The sequence below is a fragment of the Hippopotamus amphibius genome, chromosome 4 (assembly GCF_030028045.1).
Source record: "Hippopotamus amphibius kiboko isolate mHipAmp2 chromosome 4, mHipAmp2.hap2, whole genome shotgun sequence".
Classification (NCBI taxonomy): domain Eukaryota; kingdom Metazoa; phylum Chordata; class Mammalia; order Artiodactyla; family Hippopotamidae; genus Hippopotamus; species Hippopotamus amphibius.
Genome location: NC_080189.1, coordinates 50,859,990 through 50,872,257, shown reverse-complemented (window position 1 = coordinate 50,872,257; position 12,268 = coordinate 50,859,990). Strand labels below are relative to the sequence as shown.

Here is a 12,268-nt window from a genome sequence, read left to right as displayed (position 1 = left end):
AACCCAGAGGTGCAGCCCCCTCAACCTGTAGGTGGTCCTTACAGCAACGCTTTGATAATCTCTCCCCCCACCCCCATCTTAGAAAATCTTTGTAGCCTCCTCTAAAGCGTTTTTCCTCCCCCACCCTCCCCCCGCTAAGCGGAGGACCAAAAGGCCCCTTATGGAAACACCCGAAGCCACTTCTAGTCAACAAACTACACTTCACGCTCCACCAACCTAACCGTGGCCAACGCTTTTGGGGTCCACCTCTTGGGCAGTCAAAAGGGGCGCTCACTCTTAGTTCCCGATTCCCCCCTCCCCCACCTACCCCCAGCGTGTGGAGGCACCCAACCCCAGGGGCGAGGAAGTGGGCGGAGTCCTGTTTTGGCGCGAGCCGCTGCTGCCGCAAAGCAGGAAAAACCTCCGCAGAGGAGACTTCGGTCACGGCCCCCACCCACCCTCTTCCCTCTTTCTCCCCTTCGGGGACCACCAGGCGCCACGCCGCGAACGGTAAGTGGCACTGTCGCGCCCCCCCTCCCCCGCTCCCTGGGCCCGGGCTCCCGGCGGGCACTGCGCGACGCAGGGCTCCTCCCCCCCGCGGGGCGCGCGCCCACTCCGCCCCTCGCGGCCGCCTGGCGTGGGCGGTGCCACCTTCCCCTCCCCCCGCCCCGGCGGCGGCCCCGCGCGCAGCTCCCCAGCCCCCTCCCCCTCGGATGTGGCTGGAGCTTGAGGCGCGCAGGGCCGGAGACGCCGCAGACCCGGGACCCGGAGCAGCTCGGAAGCGGTGAAGTCGGTGTCTCTTTTTTTCTAGCTTTCACTCGGTGGTGTTGCTTAAGATACCACACGCGCCCCAGAGACCCCCAGTTCCCCGTTTCCCTTCCTTCCCCGCCCGACCCCTAGTCAGGAGCTGGCGGGAAGGAAAGGGGAGGCGAACGGAGACCCCGCGGCGGGCCTGGCGCTGGGCCTGCGTCTCTAGTTGGTTTAGGAGACGAGACTGTTTTCCAAAAGGTTGAAAGCTGTGGCGACAACCGACTTATTTCTAGACAAAGAGCATTTCTTTCTCCCCTCCCCCCTCTCAGACCAAGACGGGGGCTCTCCTTCCCCTCCCGGGCTTGGTTGGCGACTTGGGCCTCTAGGGAGGGCGGTGCATTCTCCCGCATCCGCGCGGCCCGATGTCCTGAGGCTGCAGCGGGCGCTCCGTTACGTGGCCGCCGCCTGGTTGGGGGAAGCGCGGGCCCCGTGGCGCAGTGCCCTTGAGCCCCCAAGCCGCGGCCTTTGTTTCTCCCGGCGGATGCGCTGACCACGAGGCCCGCGGTCCCGTGGGGGGGGGGGGCGGGGGAGGGGGGAGGCGCGGGGACCGAGCCCTAAGGCCTTGTTAAGCCGGGTGGGCCACGGGCTTAAGGGGAATGGATGAAAGTGCAGAAAGAGGTGGTTTGTTTTCAGAAATAGCAGGAAATGGGACTGGAGCATCTCGGTGTGTTTCTTTTTTAGTTTTTTAACTAGTGATTGGAAAGGGAGGGTTTCTGAGAAGAAACCAAGTTGAAATTACAATACATAGGCGACTCCTTGGACTGTTAAAAATTCTAGAGGAAAAATGAACAGTAATTGATTATTGTGATTGGGCAGTCGTCTGATTGTGAACCAAAGTATTTGGCCATTTACAAAAAATGCTCACTATGGTTATAAATGGGATTTGGATTGGAAAAAAAAGTTAGTCTATTTTTACTCTGTAAAGCTTTCTCGAGTACTAATATCCCCAGTAAGGATATCTAGATACACTTGGTTATAACTGATATACTGTTGGGTATGTATCACTAGTTTACACAGAATCTCAAAACTGCTTCTCTTTGGATTTGTATACAGGCTTGATAACATGAGTTACCTAGGTGGGGGTTGGAATCCAAACAAAACGTGTTTAGCTACCTTTTTGTGTTTTGCAAACTTCTTTTTTAACTGTCATGCATTTTTCTAGTAATAGCTCTTCAAGTCTGCAATAAAAAATGGCCTCCAATAAAACTACATTGGTAAGTTAATGACAACCTAAAATATTTAAGGATAACTCAGACTTTTTTTCTCGAAAATTATAACTTTGCATCTCTGTGGTTGAGAAATTTACGTCCATAGATAGTTTTCAGTCCCCTCTCCCCCCACTGTTATTATGGGGAGAGTTAGGAGCAAAAAGGAAATTATTACATTGAAATACTGACTGACTTGGCTTAATAGTGTCTTGATTCATTTATAGAAACCTAATCTTGAGAGGATAGCACAATATGAATTTTACTAAGTATTTTTATTTTGAAATAAAGATACACAAGTTCGTGGACATGGAAGGATGTTAACAAGCATAGACAGATAAGCAGTAAAGCCCTTGTTGATTGGCATGTTATTCTCTAAGTCACTCTACTTAATTCTAGAGAAAGCAAGTATTTTCGGCATTGCCATGTCTGAAGAACACTTACCTTATACACTTAGATTGAGACAAAAGTGATTAAATCTTTCAGATTGGTCACTGTCATATTTCAAACATGCTTATTCTAAAATACAGAAGGGCCTTAAATTTAAATCACTGCAGTGCAGTTTTTATACACAATGTGGAAAAAATCACACATGTCCAGGAAAAAGAGACTAGATCTTCTGGATCTTTTGAGCAGTTAAGTTTTTTCTCTCCAGCAGTTTCTTAAACCTACAGTTTGCATTCTTAGGCTTCGTAAAAAGTCCTGCAAACGTGTAGACGTGTATTCAGCCATGTCAAGTTATAAATTTTAACGTAGCCACTGGACCATTCACATAAAAATCACAAAATTCAAAATTATGGTTCCCACAGTATTTAATTCTAACACATCATGTTAATAATAATAATCACAAGTATATACAGATGTGTGTTAACACCTAAATAAAGCAAAAAAGTTCGTTTGTGTATTCTCCTCTTGGGCTTCACAATAAAAAGGGCACATTGGTGATTTTTAAATCGTTTCATCATTAGATACACTTTTAAGTCAAACGTCCTGAGAAACATTTAAATATGAAATATAGGGGCTCTCTGGTGGCATTATTTATTCCCATCAAAGCCATCAATGGAAAAAGCACAAATCGTCTTCCATGCTTCCTCAGGATTGAACTGTCCTTCAAATTTCATAATCAGTGAACAAAAATGTAGTTAATTCAGTTTGCCTTACAATCACCAGTATCCTTAAGGTATTGGAAAGGAAACAACAAACTAGCTCTCCCTGAGGCTGTGAGGATGAATATAGATACGGAAAGCAAGTAGATGCTTTTATTAAAATTAAATAGCTTTTGCATACGGTTTGATAGTTTTCAGTGTCTACCTAACTTTGTATTTTAAAATAGTTTTGTTAGTGTTGTGAGATAATGTGTGCTGTAATTGAAATGGGAAAGTGGGTGAATTTTCTTTTAAGAAGAAAAAGATGAGCATTTGAAACTAGCTTATGAGTGCCACAGTACTAAATATTTCATTTCTTCTGCCAGATTTTTTTATCTTTCATTTTATGTGTTTGTTTTTGTCTTTCTCTTTATTCTGTTAGTCTCTTACTTTCATGGACATAGTTATTTTGTTTTTCACTTAGGATCAGTATCTAATAAGCTTTTATGTACATCAGTTTTTCTTCACTGTTCCCACTACCATGTGTCATTACCTTTCTTGTACTGTGCAGAGGCAGAAAGCTATTTGGGTGCAATACCAAAGTTTCTTGACTAATGAAAGTTGTAAGGCTTGACATGGAGAATGGTATCCCAACAAAATCAGTTTTTTGCTGCATTATTTAAAGAGGATTTTTATTTCTTATGTGCGTGTGTACACCTCTAAATAATTAACATATTTTTAGATGTCCTTTGCAATCTTGTGGCATTGCTGTCAATTTTTTTTTTTGCTTGCATCCTATATGAGGGATGACTTTAGTGACAGAGCAATTACAATTTTTTTTAAATAGCACCTGTTTTAAGGTGAAATGACTCCAAGATGAACATAACGTGGTATCCCACCTTAGTCTCTTCTAATTAACTTTTTCCGGGTTTTTTGAAAGTTTATCCATTTTCAATTCTCTTATAACAGATCTGTTTTGAGTTATTGGAAAATAGGTTGAGCTTGGTCTCCTGCTTCTCTCAAATAGTGTTATACAAAACAAAAAACCTAACCTAAAAACTTGTTTTAAGTGAATTTCATTGGTTACTAGTTTAGAGTCTTTCTCTTGAGAAACCAAGAAAAACGGATTTTTTTCACATCAGAGAATTAAAATGATCCAGCATTTTGGCATCTTGAAATGACAGCATTATAGGTTTGTTCCAATTGGTCAGTAGTAATACCTACAGAGATTATGCGGAAATGATCTTGTCCTTTTTAACCTATTCATGGTCTCCTTGGTTGACCCTGCAATTGATATCAGGATTCTGAACCATGTTTTCATTCTGCAGTTATCTTTTCTCTATTGTTGAGGCTTTTAACATTGGTATTTGAATTGGGAAAGGGGGTCTTAGTGTTTGGGGGCTGTAGTTTTAATGAGTCTGTGGTTCACTTAAGAAGTCTTGTTATTACTAACAACTTTCCTTTGTATCATTCTCTTATAGTTTCTAATTGTTGTTTGTTGCTGTCTTGTAGTTAAAATGAATGAAAACTCTACTGAACGTGGTCTTGTAGACTGCGTAGGAATAAGACCAGAACAAGATAAAACAGTGTTTTCAACTAATGTTTTTGATTGTACTATTTCAGTGAAGGGTGGTGGGTGATAGGTTTAAGCTAAATCGACAGAATCAAGCATTCCTTTGTTTTATTATCTGTTAACTTTTATCTTTTCAGAAAGTATCTGCCCTGGGATATAGAAGTGAAAATTTAGGTGTCAGATGCAACAATAATAGCAGTTTAGCCTTTAAAATGTACTCAAAAAAAAAAAAAAAGGATATTTTTTAAATCTGTCTTTTGTTTTGTTTTAGCAAAAAATGGGAAAGAAACAGAATGGGAAGAGTAAAAAAGTTGAAGAGGCAGAACCTGAAGAATTTGTAGTAGAAAAAGTACTGGACCGACGTGTAGTGAATGGGAAGGTGGAGTATTTCCTGAAGTGGAAGGGATTTACAGAGTAAGAAATCTCAGTACTTTTATTGTATGTTTAACTGCACTTAAGTAACATTTAAAATTTGTTTTTAGCCCAAGATCTTTTTATCCACTTTTCTGTAGATTTCTTTAAATTTAAAAGCACCTTTAATCCAGAGTATCTTGTTTGAGATATGTTTAAAATAATCAAGTCTTTAGCCCACAGTTGTAACCTGGCAGATTTGAGACTAGTTGATTACCTTGGAGAGTCAAATTTATATAATTATAGAGTGCAGTTTGCTTTTTTAATGTAGTTGGATACTTCACTAACTACCTAATTTACATTGTTTTCCTACAGAGAACCTTAAAAAGTATTGAAGCAGTATACGGTATACTAGTGGGTCCTAAACAGAAGTGCTCATCATAATTCAGGTCCTATACTAGGTTTACTGTATCCTGAACATCAACAGACCGAGTTGTAACTAGAGGTTAAAAGCATCTTTTCCTAGCATCTCTAAAATGATTAATTTCATTCTGACTAGTTCTGTGAAAGCTTTTTGAATAACAGTACACAAAGTTAGCAAACTTGTCACTAATGTTGTAGGCTGATCCTACTTTCACATTTGATAATTGATATTCATTTTCTTTTCAGCCCTTCTGAAAAACACATGGAAATGGTCGTCTTGGCCTTGTGTCAGAGATTGGCAGACTTTTTCCCTAAAGAGTCATATAGTAGATTATCTGGGCTTTGTGGGCTGTGGATTTCTGTGACAGCTACTCAACTCTGCGAATGTAGTACAAAAGCAGTAATAGGCAGTGCATTAAACAAATGAACATAGCTGTGTTCTAATAATGCTTTTGTTTATGGGCCCCCAAATTTAATTCCGTATGACTTTTATTTTGAAGTTTTTTCCCAACCAATTAAAAATATAAAAAATATTCATAGTTTGCCAGTCATACAAAAGGCTGGATTTGACTTGTGAGTTGACAACCCCTGTTTTATATCATTTCCCAATTTGAGTAGCCGGCAAAAATTGAGAATACTGTCTCGCGTTTGAGAGTGCCTCTGAATTGCTATGTTTTACAACACAGTATTGGAGGCCTAAACCCCTAGACACAATCTGATAAAGTAACTTGGGGTGGGAACCAGGAATCCACATTTTTTAAAGGCCCTTCCAGAGAAATTCTAAAGTGAGTTGTTCACGTAACTTGGAAAAATACTAGCTCCAGTTATTCTGCTAGAGTCAGGTTCATTTACCTTGGAGGTAATACAACAGATTTCCTACTTAATACAGACTATGAAAGTACACAAAAAAGGAAGTATAGATTCTCTCAAAAGAACGTTGGGGGTAGAGAGAGAATGATTGCTATCGGTAGCACAGAGGACTTTTTGTCAGGTGTGTGTTAAATGGATCTGGGTGATGGTGATAAACTGTTTAATTGAATGAACTTTTTTTTTAACTGAACACAGTGCAGACAATACTTGGGAACCTGAAGAAAATTTAGATTGTCCAGAGTTAATTGAAGCATTTCTTAATTCTCAAAAAGCTGGTAAAGAAAAAGATGGAACAAAAAGAAAATCTTTATCTGACAGTGAATCTGATGATAGCAAATCAAAGAAGAAAAGAGATGCTGTGAGTATAAAACATTGGCCAGTAGACAAACTCAAATGTTCTTAACATATCATTAAAAAGTCTTTAAGAAAACAATATTTAGGAGAGAAAGGATAGGCATGGTTTACCCTACATTGTGTAAATGTCTGGTAAGAGCTTACACCACTTAAAATTGTGGTAGTGTTATTTTGGGTAGGTTGATGGATTTGACTTCAGACGATTTCCTCTGATCTAGACCAGCTGTCTTAAATAAAAACAAAAACAATACAAATTTAGATCATTGAAAATCCGTTACAATACAGTGAAAACAATCTACATAGCATATTCTGATTATAGATCATTTGTGAGTGGTAGTGACCGAAACTTTGCATGTAATCCTTGTGTTGCCAAAGAATACTTTGATTTTGAAGTGTATAATCTTGGATAATAGTTTTTTATAAATTTTTATTTGCATGAATTGAGGTAATTGGTTCATTCACTACATGTGTATTTTGAGCCAATCTTTGCTTCATTGATTTCTCTGTGGCTTTGGGCAGATTACATAACTCCTTACTGCTACCCTCAACTTTAAAACAGATTATACTTACCCTTTCTTTTGGCCTAACATGGCAGTTTGGGGAAAGGTCTTGGGTCTGAGTTATATCTAGGCTTGGGGACTAAACATACAATACAGATATGTTGATAAGGACTTAGAATTTAAAATCTGATCATTTGAACTAGATGCTAAGTACTTTACAGATAGTCCATTAACTCTTAATGACAACTCTGTCAAGATACAGGTATTATTCTCATTTTTACAAAAGGGAAACAGAGGTGGGCTACCAATTTGGTTCTTAATGCTTTAGCAGCCAAAGCAGAGTTAATGTTAAGAATCAGCTGTAAGTAAATTGAAAGTCAACCACATGCTCAACAGAAGCACTGTTTAATAACAATAGTTATCCTGTATTGAGCCCTTGTAATGTGTTAAGCAGTGTTCTAAATAACTTAATTTGCATTTCATATACTTTGAAATGTCTATGAAACAGATAGTATTAACTGTATTTTACAGAAAATGAACCTGAATCACAAAGAGGTTAACTTGCTCAAAGCCGCACAGCTAGTAAAGTTTAGAGCCATCATTATAACCTAGGCAGGCTCTAGAGCTCGAGATAATGATGTAAAAGTCTCATGGGGAGAAAGGATTTGTTACCTAAGCAGTTCTCTTTTTTTGGTCTCAGGTCCCCTGTACACTACACAATTATTGAAAACTTGTTTGTGTGGATTATAACTATCAGTACTACTTGAAAAATTAAAGTAGAAATCTATAAAAGTTTGTATATTCAGTTAACAATGACAAAGCCTATTTATTGCATGTTATTCATAACTTTTCATGAAAAATAACTTTAAATGAGAAGGTAGCATTTTACATTTTTGCAGATCTTGTCAGTGTCTGTCTTAATAAGATATTAGTTCTATATTTAATATGTTTTAGTGCTAAATATGGGCTCTTGGTCTAGTTATTTGTTTCACTATCAGAAGGTTTTTATTTAAAAGCTATATATCATGAAAACAAATTGGAAGTTAATATTATTAGTTTCCTCTATGAAAAAATTATGATATTTATGTAAATAATCATTTAACCTCTTCTAAACAGGCTGATAAACCAAGAGGTTTTGCCAGAGGTCTTGATCCAGAACGAATAATTGGTGCCACAGACAGCAGTGGAGAATTGATGTTTCTCATGAAATGGTAAGTGTGTGGGTAATTGCTGTTATAGTTTAAAGTAGAAATAGATACGTTTTTTTAAAATTTGTGAATTTTTAAAAGAACATATCTAGGTTTTATAAATAGTTGACCATCATTAGGTAGAGAGTAATTATCTGCTAAAAGGATGATTCTAGTTACTTTGCTAAAGCAAAGATTGGCAAACTGTGGCCTGTTTTGGAAAATGAAGTTTTATTGGAACACAGCCACAAGTAACCACATTAAAGCACTTAAGTACCTTTTGATTGAATTGTGATCTCCTAATGGTTATCAGTTGACAGAAAAACAGTTTAGACTTTTTAACTGAATTTTTTTTTTTTCCTCACAACAGGAAGGATTCAGATGAGGCAGACTTGGTGCTGGCAAAGGAGGCAAATATGAAGTGTCCTCAAATTGTAATTGCTTTTTATGAAGAGAGACTAACTTGGCATTCTTGTCCAGAAGATGAAGCTCAATAATTGTTTGTGTTGCTTTTTATATATATTTATATATATATATAAAATCTGTGTCTTGGTTTTTTGATTTATTAGTGTGAAGAAATAACTACATCTAATGAAAATCAAGTTTGATATGTTCTTTTGAAGTAGTATTGGGGAAGTTGTTGGGGTTTTGTTTTGTTTTTTTGCATCTGTAGCACTGGTTACTTTGAACAAATAAAAGCTTTCTGTAGTTGCTTCCTTTAGCAGAAAAGAACATTTGATACCACGGTATGTTATTTCCTCTGCATTAGAGAACAGCTTTTCTAAATGTTGGGGGAAGTCTCCATAGTCATTACTCAGTCAGAATTTAGAATTTGCATTTAACTCATATATGCCTAAGGACCATTCTGGGTTTTTTGAATGTGTATACATAAAATATATATGTAAATGGTTTGGGGTTTTTTGTTGTTTAAATACATTTACCAAAACAAAAACAGCTTTTCACAACCATGAATAAGCCCATGTTTCTGGGATTCCATCATTTTAAGCAGTATAAGAAATCACTTCAACTTAAAATGAAAAATTTAAGTCTTAACCTTTCAAATTAAATAATTTTGTAATTAAGTAGACAAATTAATGTAAACAATTTAAATTGGGTAATTTTTTAAAGCAGCCCTATCAGAATCTGCATTAATATCTACAGTCATATAAATGTACTTTTACATGCAAAACCCCTAAAAGGAAAATTTTATCACTATCAACAACCTCCCCACCCAAATGAGAAAACTAGCAAATATCTGATATGTTTTAATTAGCCAAGCAAGACTTAGTTAACCGGACATTTAAAGGTTCCTTTTGGTGAATCATTTTATAAGAAGTTGAAATCCCTATGCTATATTTACTGAAAGGCTGTGATACATGTAATGTCTCAGATTTGTTCATGGAAACCGAATCAGATGGTTAGAGAGGTTGGCAATACAGGATCTGCAGGAATAAATGAGTAAACAAACTTTTCTAATCTAAACTTGATCTTCATGTTTTTCTCAAACTTTACCCCAACCCATTTCTTACATGTACGCTCAGTCTTCTCAGTATTTGGGGTTACTGGTTCAGCAGAAACCAGGAAAAACAATAACTTTGTAGTAATCAGAATGTTATTCAACTGTATATTGTTTACTTTATTGTAAATACTGGTGAACAGTGGTCAATAAATAGTTTTATATTCATTTATGTTATTAGACTTTTTCTTTATCTGATGGCCTTTTTAGTGGGAGTAGAAACAACTTCATGTTTATAAATAGTGTGATACCATTAAGGCATTAGAGTACCTGTTTTAGGTCCTTTGAGCTCAGGAGTTTCAACTAGAATATGAACACAGAAATGTTTAAAATTAGTTTCAGGTGTTGCCTAAGAGGAAGTTTTTTCATTAAAGTAAAATTTTGATAGATTCTAATTTGTTGAAACTGCCATCTTAAAAAAACCATCATAGGTATTCTGACAGGACTGATCCTGTTGTGATAGATATGTTTCTACTAATTTCCAAAATCTATGTAAAAAAAGGAAATCAATAAAAAGGGATGAGATGGAGCTATATGTAATGAGGTGGATAGAACTACAGTCTGTCATATAGAGTGAAGTAAGTCAGAAAGAAAGAAATATTGTATGCTAACTCATATACGGAATCTAAAAATGGTACTGATGAACTCAGTGACAAGAACAAGGACACAGATACAGAGAATGGACTGGAGAACTCGAGGTTTGGGAGGAGGCGGGGGGGTGAAGGGGAAGCTGAGACAAAGCGAGAGAGTAGCACAGACAAATATACTACCAACTGTAAAATGGATAGTGGGAAGTTGTATAACAAAGCTAGTCCAGCTCGAGGATGGAAGATGCCTTAGAGGACTGGGGCGGGGAGGGCGGGGGGAGTCAAGGAAGGGAGGGAATACGGGGATATGTGTATAAAAACAGATGATTGAACTTGGTGTACCCCCCAAAAAAAATAATACAAAAAAATAAATGATGGAGGGCCCATACCATGGAATGCTATACAACCCAGAAAAAGAACAAAAATAAAGCTGTTAATTGAAAAAAAAAAAAAGGAAATCATCTATACTAAGCTGTTTACTACTCTTTTTTGTAGACCTAAGCACTGCTCAACAGTGGGTTTTGTAAATGGTATAGAACCTTTTGTTCAGAAATTGATGACCCTACATCAAATTTTAGTTTAGTGAGAGCATTTCTGGGAATAATGTCCATGTTTTTTAATATCCCTAGTATTATGTCTTTTTCTTGTTGGTGCTATAAAAAGTTGTCACAAACTTGAATGACTTGACAAATTTATTATCTTAGTTCTGGAGTTATATGTCCAAAATAAGTCAAGGTACTGGGGCTTCCCTGGTGGTCCAGTGGTTAAGACTTTGTGCTTCCACTGCAGGGGGCGTCGGTTCCATCCCTAGTTGGGGAATTAAGATTCCGCATGCCTGGCAGCATGGCCAAAAAAATAAAAAATTTAAAAAAAAATTTTTTTTTAAGTCAAGGTATCAGCGTTGGTTCCTTCTGGAGGCTCAGATGGCAAAATCTTCTACTGTTCCTAGAGGCCATCTATATTCCTTTCTTCCTGGCCCCTTCGACCTTCAGAACCAGCAGTATAGCAGTCTCTTAACAAGTTATTTCAACTCTCTGTACCTCAGTTTCCTCATCTATAAAATAGAGATAAATCAAGATGAAATGCAAGCATTTGAGGCACTTAGAACTGTGCCTTGTATGTGGTAATGTGTTTTATCTGTTTTTAATAGGAACACTAGGCTGCTGTATGCAGGGCCCCAGCTTAATCAGTTGTTGGGTATGAACACATTTAGGTTGGTTGTAGTATTCTGCTGTTAGATTAATGTGGTCAGCATTCTTATATATATATATATATATATATATATATATATATAATTTATTTGTATCTTTTCAATTTCTTTCTTCAATGGCATATAGTTTTCAGAGTACAGGTATTTCACCTCCTGGGTTAGATTTATTCCTAAGTATTTTATTCTTTGCTTTTTTTCCTTAGCCACACAGCACAGCATGTGGGATCTTAGTTCCCAGACCAGGGATTGAACCAGCGCTCTTTCCCTTGAATGGGGAGCATGGGGTCTTTTTTTTTTCTTTTAATGTTTGTTTTTTACATTTATTTATTTTGTATTTTTTTGGCTGCATTGGGTCTTCGCAGCACACAGGCTCTCTAGTTAAGGCGTGAGAGCTCAGTACTTGTGGCGCACAGGCTTGCTTGTCCGGTGGCATGTGGGATCTTAATTCCCAGACCAGGGATAGAACCCATGTCCCCTGCATTGGGAGGCAGATTCTCTACCACTACACCACTAGGGACGTCCAGGAAGCGTGGAGTCTTAACCACTGGACCACCAGGGAAGCAATGTGGTGAACATTCTTTCACATAATGTATAGTGAGACAAGTAGATATAGATGGA

The 12,268-nt window shown here is 38.0% G+C and overlaps 1 protein-coding gene across 4 annotated transcripts; it reads left to right on the top strand.

Annotated features, from left to right (window-relative positions):
• The first annotated feature begins 137 nt into the window (after positions 1-137).
• CBX3 (chromobox 3) lies at positions 138-10,025 on the top strand. Of its 4 annotated transcripts, none has more exons than XM_057733397.1 (6): positions 141-489; positions 1,952-2,003; positions 4,924-5,066; positions 6,492-6,654; positions 8,267-8,361; positions 8,708-10,025. In XM_057733397.1, the coding sequence occupies exons 2-6, from the start codon at positions 1,980-1,982 to the stop codon at positions 8,832-8,834; spliced, it is 552 nt and encodes a 183-aa protein (XP_057589380.1). In that variant the 5' UTR covers positions 141-489; positions 1,952-1,979; the 3' UTR covers positions 8,835-10,025. The 4 variants fall into 4 exon arrangements, with proteins under 4 accessions (XP_057589383.1, XP_057589380.1, XP_057589379.1 ...); XM_057733396.1 differs by lacking the exon at positions 141-489 and adding an exon at positions 565-768; XM_057733400.1 differs by lacking the exon at positions 1,952-2,003 and having other exon boundaries at positions 138-489.
• Positions 10,026-12,268: the final 2,243 nt, after the last annotated feature.

Coding starts and splice junctions, on each gene's coding strand:
- CBX3 (XM_057733397.1), top strand. CDS start 1,980: ATGGCCTCCAATAAAACTACATTG. Junction 5,067..6,491: donor AAGTGGAAGGGATTTACAGA/GTAAGAAATCTC, acceptor AACTGAACACAG/TGCAGACAATACTTGGGAAC. Junction 8,362..8,707: donor TTGATGTTTCTCATGAAATG/GTAAGTGTGTGG, acceptor TCCTCACAACAG/GAAGGATTCAGATGAGGCAG.